Source organism: Genypterus blacodes, unplaced genomic scaffold, assembly GCF_046128005.1.
Source record: "Genypterus blacodes isolate CSIRO-AG114 ecotype Tasmania unplaced genomic scaffold, CSIRO-AGI_Gbla_v1 ptg000085l_1, whole genome shotgun sequence".
NCBI classification, from domain to species: Eukaryota; Metazoa; Chordata; class Actinopteri; order Ophidiiformes; family Ophidiidae; genus Genypterus; species Genypterus blacodes.
This window is the reverse complement of record NW_027466890.1, coordinates 1,885,148-1,906,454: the sequence shown is the minus strand read 5'-3', so window position 1 is coordinate 1,906,454 and position 21,307 is coordinate 1,885,148. Positions and strand designations below refer to the sequence as shown.

The following is a 21,307-nucleotide window of genomic DNA, read 5'->3' as shown; positions in this document are numbered from 1 at the left end:
TGTGTGTGTGTGTGTGTGTGTGTGTGTGTGTGTGTGTGTGTGTGTGTGTGTGTGTGTGTGTGTGTGTGTGCTCGTGCTCGTGCGTGCGTGCGTGCGTGCGTGTGTGTGTCGCGTGTTGGTCCGTCAGGCAGATCGAAGAACCCTGCCCCTGTCATCATCTCTCCCGGAGTGTTGGGGACCTCAGAGGCGCGCATGCTCAGTGCGCTCCTTCTGCCTCACCTGGGTACCCGTTGCTCGGCTGCAGGTGTTGTCAGCGCGTTATGGACACACTTGGTCGATCTATCACTCATCGATATGGACTTGACTGATTTATTCTGGAGCAGCCGCATCAAAGCCGCGCTATGATCAATCTGACGCACAGATTGGACTCCACAAGCTGCCGCGTCTGCCGTCTCAGCGGGCGTTAACCTGCGGAAGTATTCAGTCGCTGTAAGTAAAAGCGCTTTTCTCATTAAATACTGTTTCTCATTAGATACTGTTCAACACGTGTTACAATGCCTAGTAACGATTCTGTAGAAGTCTTTGTCCCAAGTGTAAGATAAAGTGAAGTACAGGCTGTTGAGACGGGATGTAAACAGTTCACAGATATTCAAGAGTAGGAAATAAAGATGTATTTGTCATTTCAATAGCAGAAATAAGAAAGCAGAAGGGTGATTTCTCTTGGTGAAGTGTGTTAACTCCACTCTGTAAGGGTTAAGTAGATTTATATTGCATCTCCATGTTCCACACAGCGTCCACAGGGGCTGAGGCAGGCAGGCAGGCAGGCAGGCAGGCAGGCAGGCAGGCGGGCGGGCCGGCAGGTGGATACAGGATGATGCTCTGATGCTCTGAGTCTGTAGGGAAGAGCAGATAATAAGTCACCCAGGGCCGTCACCACGGAGACAGAACCTCCGGGGGTTCATTGTTGGCTATAGAAGTTGGTAGACTCTTGTGATTTGAGCACTTGGCTACAACCATAATGTACATTTTATGTCAAAAAATGTATGTAAATCCTCTTCTGTGTGTCCAGGTGTGTGTGTGTGTGTGTGTCTGCTGTATACAAAACAGGACATGGGGAAGTTCTGCAAATGCAACGGGAGGCTGCTGTGCCTGTGCCTGCTGCCCTGCATGATGACGGGCCACCTTCTGATCTATATCATGGTGTCCATATTCGTCACCATCTCCTACACTCCTCCTCCCGTCATCGTTCACTACGTGGCCCCGGGAGCGTCGGCCAACTCTGGGGCTTTGGCCTCTCATCCGCTCAGCCCTTTCTGGAACCTTCGCCTGGAGGATAACGCTCTGTGGAACCACCTGCAGCACATCTGGGACCGTCAGCACAATCCCATACTGTTAGGTAACATCACTGGGGTGAGGAGGAAGAGAAAGAAGCTGACGGTGGAGGAAGAGTGTCTGTCGGACGGCTCGCCAAACAACTGTCGTCAGTATAACTTTGACAACTTGCCGGTGCCGATAAAGTTGTTTATTAGATCGATGCACCACAGGCAGTATCCCATGGTTATCAATCAGCCTGACATGTGCGGGATGGAGACGAGGCGGGAGCAGGCGCCCATGCTCCTGATGGCTGTCAAGTCTCAAGTGGGGAACTTTGAGAACAGGCAGGCCATCCGGGAAACGTGGGGGCGAAGCGGCTACGTGTCGGGGGAAACGGTGAAGAAAGGCAAACTAGTGCGCACAGTGTTTCTGCTCGGTAGGCAAGACTCAGGCACAGGTCCGGACCTGAAGAACCTCCTGGATCTTGAGAACTCCAGGTACAGGGACATCCTACAGTGGGACTTTGAGGACACTTTCTTTAATCTGACACTAAAGGATTTGTTATTCTGGGATTGGCTCCAGCAGCACTGCCCCAAAGCTGTCTTCGTCTTCAAGGGTGACGATGATGTCTTTGTTCGAACACATGCTCTCCTGGATTACCTGCACTTTCAGTGGGAGGAGCACAACATATGGCGAGCCTATGCAAACAACAGTGAGATGGTGATAAACATGTTTGTGGGAGATGTGATCCACAACGCAGTACCCAGCCGTGAGCCATCCACAAAGTACTACATTCCAGAAAGCTTCTATAAAGGCGTGTACCCGCCATACGCTGGTGGAGGAGGCGTGGTGTACACCGGCTCACTCGCCTCTCGCTTAAAGGAGGTGTCTGAGAAGATCCGGCTCTTCCCGATAGATGACGTCTACCTGGGAATGTGCCTCTTCAAGCTGGGGATCGCCCCGAGCCCTCACCCTGGCTTTCTAAGCTTCGGACTCCCAGAGTCAAGCAGGTACAAACCGTGCGCCTACAAATCTGTCCTGATGGTTCACAAACGGAGTCCCAAAGAGATGCTGTTGTTGTGGAAGCAGCTGCAGAATCTATATCGATGCTGAGGCTGATTTGTTAGTCAAATAGCTGCAGCCATTCGTATGCAAACCAATTATTACACAGGTTGAATCTAATGAAGATCACATTCAAGATGCCTGTCCCTCTAAACGTTACGTAACACTGCTGAAGAGGCCACACATCTACCTCAAAGCTCCAGGACATCCCATGATATCGGCAACTCACTAAAGCTTCATGTTTGTGCTCTTTCAACAACACTTTGTACAGTTACTGGCGTACAAACAACAATCCAACAATGATCTAATAAAGACAGAGTTTTAGCTTCATGGATTCATGCAATCCATGTTGCTCCATAATTTACAGGTTGAATTATTGGAAAGATTATGTATGGAATGTTCACTGGTGAGCAGGAAGTACGTTCATGTGTCTTCTCTCTCTCTCTTGTGTTAATCTGCTGGTGTTTCTCATTCAGCACCATAGAGATTTACACTGCAAAACATATACCCACTTTGTAAAGATTAAATGTATCTGATATAAACGTGTTTGTCTCAGGCTTCAATGTCGGCTGTGTGGGCGTCGTATTTTCTTATCTAGAGAGATTTAATTTTGTTTCTCATGAATGCAAACAACGCAAACAAATCTGCACGGAAACCATGTTAACATACATCTACATATATATGAGTTATGGCTCTGGATCATTCAGAAATGTTAAATAAATGTTATCTTAAGATCAAATATTAGAGATGGACGTTATTGGGGTATTTCGTTCTTCCTCCTTTTCATTCCCTGGGTTCATTCTTTATTCTTCAGGAAACTCAAATAAATGTCTGGTTGGATTTCATCAGGATGTAAAGAGAGGATCTATGTCCTTTAAGTCACATATGAAGGCAGAATGCAAAGAGAAGATCAGGCAGTTTATTGCAACAATATCTGACAACTACTTAGCTTTTTTTCTATGAAGAAAAACAACAAGTGCATGCAGACAGGTGCATTCATCTGCATGTGGGCATTTAAACAGAGACAGAGGGGGCTTCTGATGTCTGATGGAGACTTAACTGCAGAAACAAAATGACACAGTGGAAGAGAAGGTGATGAAATCTGAGAGGGAGAAGAGGAAGATGAAGCGGAGAGCAGAGGAGGAGGAGGAAACCCCAGCAGACGACGACCTCTGGAGATGACAATAGAGACACAAACATGGACAGTTTGACACCTCTTCTCTTCTCTCCTCTCCTCTCCTCTCCTCTTCTCTTCTCTTCTCTTTTCTCACGATTGAATTGGAGTCCAGTCTTGTCTGGTCTCCTCCGTGCCTTTATTGATTTTGATGCTAATAAGCAGCAAGTGGTTCAAGAGTAATGTGGTTGTGCAGGAACAGAAGTCTAGTTAAAGGACCGTAGAGGAAGAAGGTGGTTTAGCTGCTCAAGACTAACAAGGATCTGAGGAGACAGGAAAGGTATAATTGAGTTTTAAAATAATTCAATTTATTCATATAGCACAAAGGCTCCAGAATTAACAAAAGTAATGACGTCCTCAACATTCTCATTTAGTCTATTATTAAAGCAACTGTAATGTAAACATTGTAGTATTGACTTGTTTTACTGTATCGCTCAGTAATGAGGACATCTAGTTGTAAATTAACAAACTACAGGAAGGCTCAATGATGTGAATCACAGTTCCTGAACATTCTGGAGCTGTGAAATGCAATTAGGATGATAATATTAATAATACAATTTATTTATAGGCACCTTTCAAGACACTCAAGGTCACCGTACAATGATCATTTGTCAAATGGCAACAAATGACGTACAAATTAAAACGTAAACACATTACAAGCACAGAGTGAGGAGAGTAGACCAATCTAAAGTCCAGCTGAAAACTTAAGCTCTCTAGCTCCTTCCTTGTCCAAGATATAGGCTTTAAAAGAATGTTCAGGAACTTTGCAGTGATTGCCATAACTATCCACTAGATAGAGCTGTTACTCTTGTTCCTGTGTGTTCAGGGGCCTTCAGGAGATCCCCATCTAAATCTACTATGACTGCATATTTTTGAAAAGACCAAATGGTCCCTCTGGATTGATTGAATTATAAGAAAGTTTAATGTAGATGAACAGTGATATGATGAATATGATGAACCTCTCAAATGTTCCTTATCTTAAAGGTAGAAGCTTTAAGTAAACATCTGGCTGATCCGCAGCAGGTTGATGTTGCTCACATCCAGAGTGAAGCTGAACATTTCAGCTTGACTTCTCTTGGCATTAATCTCATTAGATGAGTTTTATTTGTGGTAAAACCCTCTAAAATTGAGTGCAGGTCGTCTGCTGATCTTATCAAACTAATCCTGTCAACTGTCAAATCCTGTCAACTGGCTGTGAGCAAAGCTGCTGAAGAAGCTCACAGCTGGAATAACCCAAGTTTACTTTACTTTGAAAGTAAATTAGAGTAAGTAAATTAGAGTTTCTGCTTCTGTCACTGTTACGTCATTATATTTCATGATGGTGACTTGGTGCACAAACTCTGGAAGATTTGGGTGAAATTCAGGCTGCAAGACAAATCGGTGCGTTTCTGTCTCTTACTTTTATGAATGAAGGCTCAGACCACGTGTCTTCACTTCAGCCAATCAGCTGCGTTTCACCTGCAGCTCTGCAGCAACAAGAGGTCAGTAGACTTTAGAGGCAATAACCACATCAGCTGCAGCAGGATCAGCTCTTACACACACGCACACACACACATACACACATACACACAAACACACACACTATACTCCCACAATGACGCTAACTAACAGTAAATCCGTGGCGCTGGAGCGACGCATGGACCTGGCGTCGTTGTTCTGCATGATCGGGAGACACGGTCCCGCCGTAGCCGTGGCGGCGATAGCGATGATCTCCCTGCTGGCCGCCTTCGTCATCTACCGGAGGACCGTGAGGTGGAAGCGGGGAAAGGCCAAAGCCGCAGCGGCCGGGAGGGACGCCAAGAGCCGCGCAGAGGAGCCGGACGCAACGGTGAGCCGGGAGGACGCGGAGGAAGAGGGGGAAGCTGAGGAAGAGGACACGATCCCCGCGGAGTCAACAGGTACCGACACAGATCCGGCTTTGAGGCAAAAACATTGACTTTACTATCCGGCCGGCAGAGAGCGCTGTTTCTGCAAATCACAGACAGAACGCTCAAATGTTGATTACAACGCTGAGACGGTCATTTCATCATAAAATAATAATGTAATAATCAATGAGGATTCACTCTATTCGATCTATTTCAGTACATTGCAGAGGTACAGTTAAGTTCCATCTAATCATCTGTCATTCCTCTAACTTAAATAATCAAATTCCATAACTTCAAAAATGAAAGCGAGCACTGCAGAGAGTCAAACACTGCTGTCTGTATTTAAAGAACATTACAGTGGAATGTGGGTTAGTGCTGCTATAATAAAGCTAATACCAAGAGATCACACTGATAATTAGGTGATATGAATATGACTGCACAGCTCAGAGGTACAAAGAAACTCCAGCACAGGACTCTGCTTACAGTAAAAACTATTATTTTAACAATAAATCAGATCAAATATCTTCAGTTGGTCACATAGTTAACAAAATTAACCTTTTCCAAATATTGTGGACCCCCTGGACCTCTAGGTGGCCCTGAGAATCACTGATGTAACCTTAGTAGCTGTCATAAACTTATAAATATGTGGCTCACACAGACACCATCTTTGTCCTAATGACGTCATACTACAGACTGACAGACACCAGTATTTAAATGTTAATGAATGAAATGGACAAAGTGTTTCAATGTTTCTAAAGGAATTCAAATACTTGTGCCATCAATAAGAACAATGTCTTTCCTATTTTTGTTGTAGAGGTGGATGATGAGGCCTCACCGAGCCTCTGGAAGGACCCGGATCTGTTACAGGACCGCTTAAATATCAGGCAGCGCTGTACTGCTGCTGCAGCTGAGGACTCCTTCTCTGCCTTGGAGGCTGTGGAAAAGAAACTTCCTCTTCATTCATCTCCACGGTGTGAGGACGAAATACCAGAGAACACACACACAGCTTCAGGTGCCAGTCTGAGGCCTGAGCGGGACGATACACCTTCCAGAACTGCAGAGACGGACAGAGACCTGATCAGTCAACATCAACGTCCCACTGAGCCGGAAACAGAGAAGGAGGAAGAGGAGGAGCAGGAGGAGGATGTGTTTAATGCCCCTCAGGATATTAAAGACCAGACTGAAGTGATCCATTATAACGACAGCAGCTTGAAAGAGTCGACTGATGATGAGAAGAAAGAGGAGGACGAGGAGGAAGAGCAAGTGAGCAGCCGTTCCCTCACATGTTAGGCTGAATGTGAGAATCAGAGAATCTTACTGTCTGCCAATATGTAAAACCTTATCTCTGTCCTTGTTTAGGTGTGTGAAGCGGCGCACATGGAGGAAGATGAGGACGAGACAACAGACGAGGGTTCATCACACGTAAACACCAGAGAAGAGGAGGAAACCGTCCAGTGTGTGATGAAGAATCTACTCAACCAAGCTCTATGTGTGAGTGAGAACGGTGATGACGTCAGGCTGCAGGAAGACAAAGACTCAGAGCCGGTGAATGGTGTCAAAGATGAGGATGAGGAAGAGCATCAATGCCCAGACAACACGGTTAACACTGATTACTGCAAAGATTCAAATGTCAAAGCTGAAGAGGAGGAGGAGGGGGAGGAAGAGTGTGTAGATCACCAGCTAATCCGTCCCATAAAACAAGAAGAGACACAGTCGTCTTCATCACAGCCTCCAGTCTTTCATGAACAGCTAGATGAAGAGCAGGACCGAACCAATCACGTGACAGACAGCAGTGATGTCTTGGATAATGATGATGAAGGTGGTGTAACTGCTCAGGTTATTGAGGAAGACATTGTGAAGGACGTTGATCTTACAGCTGCTGAATGTGACAGGGAACAACCGCAGTGCCAAGAGAACGATGAAGAGGAGGGAGAGGCCGAAGGTCAGGTGACAGACAAAGAACTGACTGAGGAGGACGTTGTTGCTGCCTGCGTCTCTGCTGAGGAAGATCACAGCCAAACAAGTGAACCGGAGCAGGTTGAGGGTGGTGATGAAGGTCGTCCAGGTGTTGAGATTTGCTCTGTCTCATCTTCATCTCAACAGAACGATGGCATAGATGAAACGTCTCACCTGTTGGAAGACGACCCTGAACAGTGTGAACCTGCTGCAGAACACAACACCTTAGAGGATGACTCTCCATCTTCATGTCAGGGCAAACACCGACAAGGCGGCCAGGAGATAGATGAAGAGTTTGAGACGGGCATCAAGGGCGTCGCCACGAGTCCTGACATCCCTGTTTCTGAGGAGACGAGCGTTGTGTTTCATCGAGCTCCAGCTGCTCGTGTTGGCGATCGGGTTTCTGCTGCTGCTGAAACCCAAGAGACGACTCATCCACAACTGTCATCCCTCAACCAACTGAGCGCCCAAAATGATGATGAGGCAAATATGACTTCAAGTCTCAATATAGATGCGGCTGCAGACGTTGACGGAATGTCTTGTCCGTCCCTGTCGTCGTCTCACCAGGACCATCAAACCGTGAAAGAGGAAGCTTCTGATGAGTCAAACATGGTGTCAGATCCTGAAACAGTCACACTGCATGATGGTGATGTGACTTCATGTCCCCCTTGCCAAAACGAGGAACATGTCCAATCGGTCAATAGTGAAGCTTTGGACAAGGAGGACGGATGTACTGGTCCTGAGACAGCTCCTCCTTATGATGATGTCCCTGTAATGCTTGAAGACGCAGCTTGTCCTCCGCTGCTGTCTCCCTGCCAAGACCAACAAAGTGTCCAACAGATAGAAGACGGCTCAGTTCCTGATCCGGTTGATCCGGACGCAGCTTGTCCTCTGCTGCTGTCTCTCTGCCAAGACCAACAAAGTGTCCAACAGATAGAAGATGGCTCAGTTCCTGATCCGGTTGATCCGGACGCAGCTTGTCCTCTGCTGCTGTCTCTCTGCCAAGACCAACAAAGTGTCCAACAGATAGAAGATGGCTCAGTTCCTGATCCGGTTGCTTCTGACATCCCTGTAACGCTTGAGGAGACCTCTTGTCCATCTCTGCCCCCGTCTCTGCATCAAGACCAGGACGGCGACCACGTGGTAAATGACGACGCCTTGGACGAGGACGCAAGCACTGAGACATCTGCCCGCCATGATCAGACTTTTATCATCCCTGTAATAGTTGAAGACGTCTCTTGTCCTCCTGTGCCATCTTTCTACCAAGACCAACAAAGTGACCAAACAGCAAATACTGAAGCTCTGGACGAGTCGAGAGATGACGCTGGTCCTGACACGCTCACTGCTGTTGAGGAGGAAGTTCATGTCCCTGTGATGGATGATCAAACCTCTTCTCCTGTTTCATATCAAGACCAAGAAAGTGGCCAAACAAGAGACAATGAAGGTCTAGAGAAGGAAACTGCTGGACCTGCTGAGGTTTCCTGTGACAGTGATGAAGAATCATCATTGTCCTTCAAAGACCAGCAGAGTTCCCCAACAGTAGATAATGAAGATTCCACTGCTGAGGTTGCTGCTCCTGTCACGACTGAAGAGATCAATCATCTTCACTCTCTGTCTTTTGACCAACATGAGCAAAGAGGAGATGATCTGGACAACAACATGTCCTCTCCTGGTGTTGATGAGGAGACGGACTTCAGCCCCGACTCAGAGGAGCCCAGTGAAGATGTGGAGTTTCATCACAGCATCTCCTCTCTATCTGTTACTGATGAAGATGGAAGCATTCGCAGATTGGTCTCTGTGGATGAAGCCATTTGTGTGTCGTTTGGAGACAACGAGGACGTGTTCGGCCGGGACATTGAGGACAGATACCACGGAGAGTTTGATCAGTTTATGGCACAGATAGCTGCCAGCATCGGAGGCAGAAGTTACGAGCAGCCGGGCGAGAAAGAGGTGGATGTGTCAGAGGTTAAAGAGAAGAAAGAAGGAAAAAGTGTGGGAGAGAAAGACCAAGCGGAAAAGGAGGAAGATGAGGATCATGAGCGGACAGAGATCAGCATCATGGAGGCCACGATGGACAACAACGAATGGATCGAGGAAATGAACTATGAAGTCCTTCCCTGGATGAAATCCTCTCTTAAATCTTTGGACCAAGATCCCACAGAAACCGAAGAACTCCACAGAACCGAACACCAGCTAGATGTGACAGTTACCGTAGCAACAACTGATGCTGTTGGTACGGACGCAACAGATGGAGATATTGAATTTACTGAACACAAACAAACCAGCACTCTTTCTGTTGCCGACGACGAAGGGAAGAAGGTCGTCGCCGTGTCAACGCCCCAGAACGTCGACGTGACTTTCTGCGTCCACTACCTGACATGCTCGCCGCACCAGACGGTGGCCGTCACCGGGAACCAGCAGGAACTGGGGAGCTGGAAAGGATTCGTCAGGCTGGAGAGAGCCAAAGACGGATACTGGGCCAGCGTGATCCGCCTGCCCGCAGAGAGACGCGTGGATTGGAAGTTCGTGGTGGTGGACGGAGAGGAAGTCTGTCGCTGGGAGGAATGTGCCAACCGGCGCCTGGAGACAGGGGGCGGAGACGACGTGTACCTGCAGGAACTGTGGGGATTCTTATGAGAGGAAGAGGAGGAGTGTGAGAGGAAGAGTGTGAGACTTCAGGTCTCTGCATTGAGGACAGAGATCCAATCATGATCCTTTATGGATAATGCATATGATGATGCAGTAGATTACAATCTCAATCACATCACTGTATAGAATAATAATATCCAGTGTATGAATGAGTTTTCCAGGGAAATGTCAGATTCAGACTGAAGGATTTGCCAAAACATTAAAAGTCTTCCTTTTTGTCAACAATTATGCAATTTGCACCTCTTTCAAAGTATTTTACTATCATGTTTAAGTGTTGAATTATGTTACTGCTGCTTGAGAACTAATATTTAATAATCTGTGAAGATAAATGCACATTGTTCACTTTTTATTATAGAGCAATAATCAAAGCAATAATCTTTGCGTCTCCTGTCTGATTGGTGTTTCGGGTTTACCACTTAACTGTGATCCATACTGTAGCTGCTGCTTGATCTCATGGCATGTTCCGTCTCATTACAGTGCCTTTTTAAACACGAGCATCCACATCCACATTCTATTTTCCATCCTTCAGCTGTTAGTAAATTTCAGATGCCGATCGTATTGAGCTTTTTATTTTTCATTCACTGTTTAATTTCAATGTTAAACCCTATCAGAGTCTCTTATGCAATATTGTGATGATAATGTGACTTTTAAGTGTTGTTAAGGTGGAGATGGTTACCAAATAAACACTTTTTCTGAGACGGTTGGTTTGTTCTGTTCATGTTTCACCTGCAGCTGTTGGTCTGTTAGCTGGATTGTTGTGAGTGGAGAGAGGACGACTCTGCCTTGGTGGATGTATGCACTGGTGCCTTCAGATGAAAGTGTCTCACTCAGGTTAATAAATGAGGAAAGTGGAGGATTTTACACTTTTACACTTCATGTCACACAAAATACTTCTAAGTAAAAACAGAGATGACGTTTTTGCTAAGAAAGCAAAACAAACAAATACTAGAAATGCAATCAGCACCAAGAAAATCCCCAAAAATCCTTGATTTTTGTAAATGTGGTATAAAGCTGCAGCCTGTCAATAATTGACTCAGTAAACAAACCACACAGACAGACAAACACAATGATAAACACACAAACTCAAACCCGATGCTGCTTTATCTGAGTGGAAGCAAAAGCCAAGCAGATAAGGAGACCTTCCATCAGTCCAGCTGGCTCACAGCTCAGAGCCTCATGAAGGTCACTGTGTGTCGCTCACACTCCTCAACCTGCATCATCCTCATCTTCACCAAACCAAGAGACAAAGACAAACAACACATATCAAACACGACTGCAGTCATAATAAAAAAGACCAGTAATAGAAGGTCTAACCTGGTCTGACCTGATCCACTCTGGACCTCTGACCCATCTGCTCCCTGTTCCCTGGAGGCCTGGTCTGACCTGGTCTGGTCTGACCTGGTCTGAATCAGGTCAGTGGGCCTCTGTTCACCTTCATGTCACGTGATTTCTGATCTTTTCTCTTTCAAAACACGAGTTCAGGGACCTTTTATCTGTTTGTCCAGTGCAGAGCCAAACATCACAGAGCCCAGCAGGTGTTTGGGATCTAAACTGATCCCTTTCGAGATGGAAGCAAAGACCAAACAGAGTTGAATGACCCTGAAAGTCTAAATAAGCTTCATCTCACATAGCTGACAATTAAAAGTGTTGCAGTTCTGTTGCATTGCAAGGAAGTGAGATGAAAATAAGTGGATCAGTGGCTTTTTGCTTCCCTCAGATCTTCATCAGCATTGACGTGGTGTAATCAGTTGGGAATCAATCAATCAATCAATCAAGATGATTAGCAGACAGAAGAACACAGCGGCACCAAACTGAACAATTGAGGCCCAAATATGTCCAGATGAAGTTTTAGGGCACTTTTGTACTGAAAGACATAATAACAGAGGCCCTGCAGGTGTGTGAGGCCTGGATGGTTACTGGGAGTGTAAATGCTGCACACACTCCTTCAGTATGGCGTTAACGTGGCAGCTGGGAGTGTGTGAACTCTCCAAGGTTGAAGGTAATCCTTTATTTAGACACATAACTTACAACTGACACCACTTCACTTTAAGATGGGGTAACTCTCTCTTTCTGCCACTTAACACACACACACACACACACACACACACACACACACACATCTATAAAAAGACACATCACAGTCGGACCATTGTTTGATCTCTGTTAAGTCCAAAGTCTTAACGGTGATGTCATCACTCACAGAAACACCAATAGGTCACACACACACACACACACACACACACACACACACACTACTTTATTGCCTGGACCAACTTGTTTTGCTTTGTGGTGGACGGTAACTGTGGATAAAAGGTCACGGGGTCACCAAAGTGATAAGATCTCATCTGCTGGGGATCAAGAGTACCTGGAAATAAGTTCATGGCAGTTCACCGCCTTGTTCAGTGCGTCCTGGTAACAGCAGCAGACAGAAAGTAGCAACAAACCACAGCAGAAGACCATGGTAACCATAACATCAATAATAAATGGAATTATTAACAATGACTCATAATGAATCCATATCCTATATATCCTGTAGTCATCAGAATGTCTTCCTCCTCAGCTAGAGTGTGTGCATCATAATGAGTGTGTGTTCAGTTGGATCCCTCAGTGTGACATTCTCCTGTCCGTCTCCTCTTACACGCAGGCCGAGCTGCAGCTTCACGCTTCAACTTTGACATGCAGTCTGTATAAGGACATGACACTAGAAAAATGTACTATAACCAGGAAAGGTCTTCATCATGTCACAGTGTATGTCAAAGATGAATCTGAATTGTGAATCCCTTATATTCTCAGTCCAACACTGCAGTAGCTGGTGGAAATCTGAAGCGGTTGTGAGATGAAAAGTAATCTAAAGCTGTTCCGTAATGAAAAACCCATAAATAGGTGGAGTACTACGGTCGTCATGGTAACAGCGGGGCTATTTATAAGGCATGCCGGAGCCCTCATTCCTGATCCATATTGTGGGATCACACAGTGACCTTCACTCAGCCTGCTGACGGTGCTGCATGCGGGTAAGAGGAGGAGCAGCGAGCGAGCAAGGGTTAATACACACCCACACAAACACACACACACACACACAAGCAAGCTGCAGCTCAACATCTATCCCTTACGTTTCTATATGCTGATATTCGGACAGGTTCTGTTCCCCGTCCGCTCTCAGGTCTTTAACCAAAAGTGGATATTAAACAAAAACACTTATTTAACAGATTTCAGTTAAATTTAAGATGAGATATCAAGCAATTTTACAATTTGGGGCAAATTCACATCCAAATGAGGTCACTGACAGTTCCGGGCTGCCCTGTTCCGATTTTTGTTCCATGTAGTAGATAGAATCCCCATGTTGTAGAGAGACCATACCAGCGCATTCTAATGGCGGCTCTCTGGGCGCCGTATGTCACCTTTTCCCCCTCCACTGGCAGCGCCCCGCCGCAACTATATATGTGATATACTGTATAATGATGGGTCACATCATATATATAGTAATATCTATGAGCGTTTGTGTGCGTTTTGTGGACTGAGACATCTGAGCCAGCCAGGACATTGCTGAGGATGGACGTCTCTGATTTACACTACTCTTCTTTTTGATAATAATTTATTAGAGCCTTTGTTTAATTTAATCTTAATGTTTGGGAAATTCATATATTCATGTTGTGTCACTTTAACAATGTGTCATAAAATTTGACACATTGAATATTTGGTTGGTTAAATTCCTTGGATATTCCTCTATGACTTCAGACTATTGCAGTAGGACATTATTTTTATTCTCTATGAATATTCTTTCACTTGTAAATCATGAACACGTTTATTCACTTAATTCTTCCCCACATTAACTTTTTAAAATTTTGTTTTTTCTTCATGTAGACATTTTAATTACAACACAACTTTAGTTTACAAACAGGTTCATTCCAGGTGAGCAAAACCAACGACGACTGTGGACGAGCCAGACAACCTGGAGGACCCGGACAAGAAGGACGAGGACGATGACGTCGACGAGCAGGGTGAGGAGAAGGAGCAGGCTGAGCTCCTAGACAAGGGGTTGGTGGAGTTCAACCTTGACCTTGGCTCCCCTCCCAGCTGCTGATCCCCGTCAGCTCTTCTGCATCCTCTGCTGCAGCCCAGAGGATGGGTTTGTAGCAGAATCTCCCCGAGCCACAGGACCGAGCTGGTGAGGAGGTCCCTCGGGATAATAAAATTTCATCTTATCTTATCTTATCTTAGGTTCAAAGCTCCCAGCCTGGAGAGCATAAAGCGGTATGTTTTTGGTCGCCATTGTTGGTGGTGTGGCTGTTTTGCACCAGCTTACGTACCTGGGTGCTAATTCTCATCTCGTCTCCTCCTCCTTCTCATCCAATGTGTCTGGGACTAGAAGGGTTCAGGTCCACGGCTCAGTGGCCCAATTGCAGACGTCTGGTGGATGCCACCTTCAGGCGGCTGTGCGTCCTCCATCCTGTGAACCGGAAGCTCATGGGGATGACCGTCACCAGGTGAACCCTGATGCTCTGTGCCTACAACACCATCAGGAGCGCTGTGACATCACGCGATGCGATCCCAGACCAGCATTCAGCTGTTTAGCGTGAATCAGCACATGCTGGCACAGTGGTAAAAAGAATGGGTGTGTGTGAGTGAGTGATCTACAACCTCATTTATGTATTCTTGTTGTTTATGCAACATTGCGCTGAAACATTGAATGTTATCGTTACTGTTGTAACTGTTGATATCACTGTCCATTGATAGATGTTCCACTCAACAACACATTGCTCTGTATTGTCTTACATTGTCCACTCATACTATCTGACTCAACATGTGAACATCGTACCTCCCCGCTGTGGACAGAAGAAGAATCTGATCTTGTCAGTTATAGATCACCTTAGTTGGAGCTTCCGGAGATCAAAATCTCTTTTCTCTGTGTCAGCAGACTTCTCTGTATTATAGTTAACCCATTTACATAGATCATCACACATCACACAGTTATATGACAAGCACAGTTAAAATGGAAATGAATATCATCAAACTCATCAGTTGTGAATCTAGCAGCAAGCAACGGGTGGTTATACTATTAAGTTACCCATTGTAACCACTGTCATTCATTGTATTCTTCAATGAATAATCATCAATCGTACTTGTAATTGTTCACTCCATTCTTCCTCAACAACACACATCAAGTTTGGGAAGAACACAACTTCAGTCGCATTTTATTTGTTCAGTCGTCTTTTCTTTGTTTTGGTTCACCACACTCTGATAAGATCGATCGCTACTACGCTAGCCGCCAGGGGAGTGGCATGGGGGTCGCCCTGAATATAATGTGCATGCACTAACCGAAGTTGTGCTGCTTTTGCATTGTGAGAACTGTGTGAACAGCAGGCTGTGTGTTCAGTGTGGACTTTCTGATTCGAGTAGGTCACTCCATGGCAGTGCAGCACTATCACCGCTAGATGACACTCTAAGACAGATTTGCACGATGTGAGGGGAATCAACTCCACTTGCTTTGGCGTGTTGTACCTCCTGGAGTCATAAACTCAGCACTAAAACACTATAAATTCAGCATAGAGTTGATATCTAACATCACACGATAGTTAAATAATGTAATTATGTAGACACAATAGAATAGTGACTACTACAGCCTGCGACCTTGGGGGCAAAAGTTAAACCTACCTTTGACTTTGTAATTTAGTCTTTTCTGAATAATCCATACCAAGGACTGGTTTTGTTGTGTCCCATATATTTCATACCATGTACTATGTACGGATTCTATGTACGTTTTAACATTTGTACCCAAAAAGAAAGAAACATTAAGGATTTGTTTACTTCCGGTCTGGTTTAATGGTGAAACAGCGCTAACGTCATCGCCATTCAGGCCGAGAGCGGTACTGCAGCTTTCCACATTCATACATAAAACAAACACATTAAATACACAAACCATCATCAGTAGGTCAACCATTATCATAAGTGAACCAGCTGAGTTTTGGGAGATCATTGCACCCCAAATCAGAATTTTTTTTCCCAAAACAGATGTTGGGGACTTATTTTACATCTGGTTAGGTTCATACGTCAAACAGCGATACGTCTGCAAACCCTAGCACAATTTAGGACAAGAGCAGTACTGCACATTCGACGTTTACAAATAAAATCATTATTAAATTGTGAAAATAAATGCAAATTCCGCCATGGTGGTCCGAATGTGTTATCCTAAATGTCACTGTGGATGTAGTGGTGGTGGTCCGGACGCATCTGCTCCCGAGAGCTCGAGTCGGATGGACACCTGTACATGGGCTCCCAAACTATCATGGCGGCCTGGCCCTCCTTTGCAAATAATGTCCAAAAGCGTTTTCTTCGGAAATTTTACTTTACCAAATGCCCGTGTAATTTCGCCTGCACTCCACACTTCCCTTACTTAAAGCTTAGAGGTAAAGATAAAGACACCAAGTAAAGATACTTACAGCATCCTTCAAAACACTGTCACCCTCCGCCTAGCTTGGTTGACCCCCCACCTTGTCCTCTACAAAACAAAAAGTAAAAAAAGAACCCGAAATGAGGCCATTGACCTAATGAAGCAAACCCAACCTGTGACGAAACTTATGGAGAAAGTTTAACTGTCAATAAATCGCCTTGACAAAGAGTCCAAATCATTGTTACAGGAGAGGTTTCTCTCCAGTTGTGCAGGTGATGGCAGCCATGTTGTTTGCACCTCTCCTGTTCACACTTCCAGCCAGTAGTGATGGGTCGGTCGCGAACGGCTCTTTGGAGTGAACGATGGGAGCCGGCTCCTGATTGGGAGCCGGCGTTCACTTTTTGAAAATTTCTGTTAAAGCTGCACGCGATTGGTCAAGATGTGTTGCAGGGGAGGTGTGAACCGCACCCCGTCAACAAATTGTGAAGCGGGGGAGCAAGGGGTCCATGGGCAGCAGAGGGGGACGTGGGTAACGAGCTACTCACTCGAAGAGACATCGTCCACTTAGCAACATGGTGTCAAAGAGGAGGTGGAGGCTGCGGCGGGTGCAGTCGAGGTAGAGGCAGTGTTGGGTGCAGACGCGCTGGAGGGTGAAGGGATAGAGGAGCTGACTTGCTGTCGTGGTGACCTGGATATGTGATGTGGAGAGGCATTAAACTATGCCAACATTGTTCAGTACACAAACACACAGCACACTTCACGTGCCATCTTACCTGGCGAGTTCACTGCTCTTCCCCCCGTACAGCTGACTGGAGATGAGCTCAGCGTACAAACCAAAGCCCACCTTGCGGTCACCTTCTGATGCTGTGCCTGTCGGAGGTCCTTGTCGACCTTCCAGTAGCCAGCCAACAGACTGATTTGTGTAACCAACGTCATTACTCAGCAGCCACTGGAACACTTTACCGTGGTACTGGCCAAACTGGACCTCCATCTGGCTCAGTACCCTGGCTCTGCTGTCTGGGTCACCCCCCACCGCCCGGACACGTGCCACCGCCGCGCTCAGGACCACGGCTGGGTCCTTGACCGCGCATTGGCTGCCTCTGGTCCGCCTGTTCCTCACCACAGCCAAGGCCTCCGTTGAAACATCTGAAACTGAAAACATCATTCATGATGTCATTATGGGGGTGCAATGAATTCCTTATGAATTCATTATCAACTGTGACACGTTATGGTGGTGGCATTCATGTCTCCCACTATAATTTGGTGATCCAAACAAAGAATGTAGTTGTAGGGAGCGAGCCTTGACACCATCTGGTGGACAAGTGACACATTGCACTATCGATTTCTATATATTGCGTAAAGGACATTTGCTAAATATTGTATTTGTATATGATATGATTGAATAATTGTCTATTGTGGTTTGTACGAATCCCTGTTGAACTGTGTATGTTCACAATAGATTTTTGACGTACGTAAATCAAATCACAAGCTTAAATGCAATAATTTAATTTAATAACAGATTTGACCTATAACACTTTTTTTTAATCAAAGCCTAAACACAGGCCCATCAAATAAAGGACGAAATCATTACGTTACGTTAATTCAGAAAATTTCTCATTAACGAATGTTCTAAACGAGACGATGGGGTCACGTTTCTTTGTAACACAGGAAGTCGCACGGATGTAATTTCATGGGACGCAAGCTCCCCTTCCGGTCTCTTTTCCCCTAGCCACCGTGTGGAAATGGTAAGCTTCTACGATGGCGGTGTAAAATCACTCAACATCTGCCTAATACGCCGCTTATCTGACATGGCATATCGTTTATTTACTTACCCTCAATCGTGTTTACCGCACGGTAACAATATTTTACGAGTAAAAGCTTAATTTTGGTTGTAGTAAGGTTGTTGCCGTGGTACCTCTCCGGTATTAGCCAACTGAATGTACGGATGGAAATGGCCGAATACACGGAATGAAAGCTCGTTTACTTTGCGTTAAATTGGTTTTGGACTCATGTAAGCTGACCCAAACTCGTGTTTTAGAATGAATGAAGTTTGTGTACACCCGAGTTACAGTGTTGGCCCAAGTTAGCTAGTTTAGCACAGCCGACTAGCCCCGTACCAATCATTTAACGCGGTTAGTAAGCGGCTGCACTAAACGCTTCATATTTAACGTAAATATGTCGAATTAAGACACTAAGCATAACGTTAAAGGATGAAACTGGTCTTGTCTGTGATGTTACCAAACACAAATGTCTGAACATATGAATTTCAGTGATTCCTACCTTTGTACTGAGACAAGATTCAAAGCATTATAGTTGTAGCCACGGCTCGGTTGAGGTGCTGTTCGTTTTTGCTGACCTTGCACCTCTCATTTCAGACTAAGGGAACCTCATCTTTCGGTAAGCGCCGGAATAAGACGCACACCTTGTGCCGTCGCTGCGGTTCCAAGGCCTATCATCTGCAGAAGTCCAGCTGCGGAAAGTGTGGCTATCCCGAGAAGCGCAAGAGAAAGTGTAAGTATCTAAACAGCCCAAACTTATCTCTGCTTGACTTTCACACTTGACTGCTTGGAATACTGTATGTGCAGCAGTTCAGTGTGTGAGATGCGACAGAAGATTCCTAAATACAAGAAAGTAAACAGATCCTGGCTTTGCTTCAGTGTTTTACTCATCGAATGGTAGAATAAGGTTCTGATGCAGCTGCACTTTGTTTTGTTTCATAGACAACTGGAGCGCTAAGGCCAAGAGGAGGAACACCACTGGAACCGGCCGTCTGAGACACATGAAGGTGGTCTACCGTAGATTCAGGTGAGGATTGGTGAAAGATAACCAGATTGAAATAGTGGCTGATTGTGTGAACACTGCTGTGACAAATGTGGCTTGTGTTAAGTGTCACTGGACTGTTTTGCAATAGTGTCTGGAGCATTGAGTCCATGTATGATAAACAACAAAAAAATAATGGAATGTGTTTTACCGAGTCAATTTGAGGGTGCTTGTATTATTAGAAGACTTTTTAATGAGTAGCTCAGGTTAGCCGGCAATAAATTGGAAGTCCCTATCGAGGCCCGTCCTTGCTGCTTACCAGTGATGTTGAAGAAATAAATGTCTGAACAGATGACATCCGTGTGATATGAATGTTTTCACTGAGGTAAGCAGCATTGGGAGTGGTGCCAGAGCCAAGACCAGGTGCTTCTTGAAGCCCAGTCAATCTCATTTTCTTCCATTTTTAAGACAATTGGTTGTTTTTGTCAGACGGTGCTTCTGTAAGACTTTATCATTTGTCAGTCTGTAAAACTGGTCAGACTTTGTTTTCCAAAGATTGTCGTTGTCATTTTGCCCTGTTGGTCTAAAAAGAGACTGTAACTTGCTCAGCTCGTAGCACATTGGTTCATGGAGTCTTTAATAGTCTTATAACCCTTGAACAGATAACATTGCTCATCAGCTAGATGTCTGACCTGGCAGTCTGTAGTTCTAACATCTGTCATAAACATGTGTCTAAGCATCTGATAAAGCTGTGGTGTGTACATTAATTGGTGTCTTTTGTTTTCCTTTCCATTTTCAGGAATGGTTTCAGGGAAGGCACAACCCCCAAGCCCAGGCGTGCTGCAGTGGCTGCCTCCAGCTCATCCTAAAGACAAATTTTTGGTTAAATAAATGGGATGTCAACAGTCAAACAGTCTTTGTCTCTTAATCAGATGTTCCAGTGTGCAGAATTCCTGTCGGGCCCCGGCATGTCTAGATTAACACGGCAGCCATTGTTAAACCTGTACGTCAATTTGAGCTGATGTGCTGTAGAAGCACCTTCATATTTGGCCCCGTTTTCCTCAAAAGGCCCGTGAATATAACCGCCTTGGGTTAAGAACAGAAGAAACATCAGCAGTCATTGTGTAAAAACTAATGGAACCAGGATTTTGTGTTGAATTAAAGAAGTTGTACACTTTCTTTCTGGTGCTTGATGTTGCATTTTATACACTTACTACATTTCTATTTAAGACTTGTATTTACCTGACCCTGGACATGTTTTTTATAATTAATGGTTTCATGGTAACCAGCTGCTGCTTTTGTAATGTACTTCTTCATGGATATGGGTGTCACATTGGCTAATGTATGCCAACTTCCTTTAATGCCAAAATCTTGCGTGTCCAAACTAAGAACGGGATGTCTAGATCCTGAAACGTTTTCACCCCCACCTGGGAAACCTCATAACAAAAAAAAAAACTAAAAGTCCATTAGGCAGATGGGGCAACAAATCAAGTCTAAATATTTAGAATGAGCCAGACAAAGCTGAAACTAAACTGATGACGACTGTTTACGGATGAGTCAAAGCTCAACCTCACCATTGCAGCTGGAAAGGATTCACTGATCAGACCTGCAGGGGAGATCTTAAAGCAGCAGCACATCAAAGCTGGTGGGAGTGCTGGGGGCATTGAAGGTCAGCGGTGCTGAGCGGGACCCTGAATTTGGACCGGGAATTACAATCTTAGGAACATTTCAGACGCAATGCAGCAGTTTGGGCCTTCGGTGTATATACCTTCAAATGAGTGTGACATTTGTGTGCCACTTGCATTGTGCAAAACGTGTGTGTAGCATGTATGTAAAGAAAAAAAAAGGTCAAAAGCATGTATTAGAAGAGGAATCTGAGACATTTAAGGTGGTCATTCTTCTTTTCATATTTCACCCTCTTTTGATCTACAGTACATATCCTGATGTCCCTCCACAATATCTTCCTTGCAGCCATATCAACCACCATCCTTGACACCTGGACTTCAGGTTTGGGTTGAGTTGAGGTTATCTCAAGAAACCTGATCTGAAACTTCTTGTTCTAATTACAACATTCAAACAATATTCATTCATTCTCTTGAAAACTGAAGCTTGCTCACCGGGATTGCTTCCCACCTTCTCCAATTTCCTGGCACTCCTCCTTGCTCTTCTCCAGCTCAAGGTGTTGTTTTGCTTCAGCCC

The 21,307-nt window shown here is 45.1% G+C and overlaps 3 protein-coding genes, 1 long non-coding RNA gene and 2 other non-coding genes across 6 annotated transcripts; 5 read left to right on the top strand and 1 right to left on the bottom strand.

Moving 5' to 3' along the window:
• Positions 1–915: 915 nt before the first annotated feature.
• On the top strand, positions 916–2,717 carry LOC143007385 (N-acetyllactosaminide beta-1,3-N-acetylglucosaminyltransferase 2). The gene has a single exon (XM_076158704.1). It carries the CDS (start codon positions 970–972, stop codon positions 2,365–2,367), a length of 1,398 nt encoding a protein of 465 aa, XP_076014819.1. The 5' UTR covers positions 916–969; the 3' UTR covers positions 2,368–2,717.
• Positions 2,718–4,946: 2,229 nt separating this feature from the next.
• Positions 4,947–9,948, top strand: stbd1 (starch binding domain 1). Its single transcript, XM_076158675.1, has 4 exons — positions 4,947–5,388; positions 6,170–6,618; positions 6,715–9,301; positions 9,473–9,948. Exons 1-4 carry the CDS (start codon positions 5,085–5,087, stop codon positions 9,946–9,948), a joined length of 3,816 nt encoding a protein of 1,271 aa, XP_076014790.1. The 5' UTR covers positions 4,947–5,084.
• A 5,822-nt stretch (positions 9,949–15,770) lies between these two features.
• On the bottom strand, positions 15,771–18,741 carry LOC143007391 (uncharacterized). Its single transcript, XR_012964466.1, has 3 exons — positions 18,629–18,741; positions 17,122–17,500; positions 15,771–17,036 (listed from the first exon to the last, which is right to left on the bottom strand). It is a non-coding gene; the product is annotated as an uncharacterized LOC143007391 (long non-coding RNA).
• rpl37 (ribosomal protein L37) lies at positions 18,006–20,019 on the top strand. The gene is made up of 4 exons (XM_076158711.1): positions 18,006–18,093; positions 18,724–18,859; positions 19,069–19,153; positions 19,908–20,019. Exons 1-4 carry the CDS (start codon positions 18,091–18,093, stop codon positions 19,975–19,977), a joined length of 294 nt encoding a protein of 97 aa, XP_076014826.1. The 5' UTR covers positions 18,006–18,090; the 3' UTR covers positions 19,978–20,019.
• Positions 18,568–18,647, top strand: LOC143007409 (small nucleolar RNA SNORD72). The gene has a single exon (XR_012964470.1). It is a non-coding gene; the product is annotated as a small nucleolar RNA SNORD72 (small nucleolar RNA).
• Positions 19,421–19,500, top strand: LOC143007408 (small nucleolar RNA SNORD72). The gene has a single exon (XR_012964469.1). It is a non-coding gene; the product is annotated as a small nucleolar RNA SNORD72 (small nucleolar RNA).
• Positions 20,020–21,307: the final 1,288 nt, after the last annotated feature.

Coding starts and splice junctions, on each gene's coding strand:
- LOC143007385 (XM_076158704.1), top strand. CDS start 970: ATGTCAAAAAATGTATGTAAATCCTCTTCTGTGTGTCCAGGTGTGTGT.
- stbd1 (XM_076158675.1), top strand. CDS start 5,085: ATGACGCTAACTAACAGTAAATCCGTGGCGCTGGAGCGACGCATGGAC. Junction 5,389..6,169: donor GATCCCCGCGGAGTCAACAG/GTACCGACACAG, acceptor TTTTTGTTGTAG/AGGTGGATGATGAGGCCTCA. Junction 6,619..6,714: donor AGGACGAGGAGGAAGAGCAA/GTGAGCAGCCGT, acceptor GTCCTTGTTTAG/GTGTGTGAAGCGGCGCACAT.
- rpl37 (XM_076158711.1), top strand. Junction 18,860..19,068: donor CGAGAAGCGCAAGAGAAAGT/GTAAGTATCTAA, acceptor TTTGTTTCATAG/ACAACTGGAGCGCTAAGGCC. Junction 19,154..19,907: donor GTGGTCTACCGTAGATTCAG/GTGAGGATTGGT, acceptor TTCCATTTTCAG/GAATGGTTTCAGGGAAGGCA.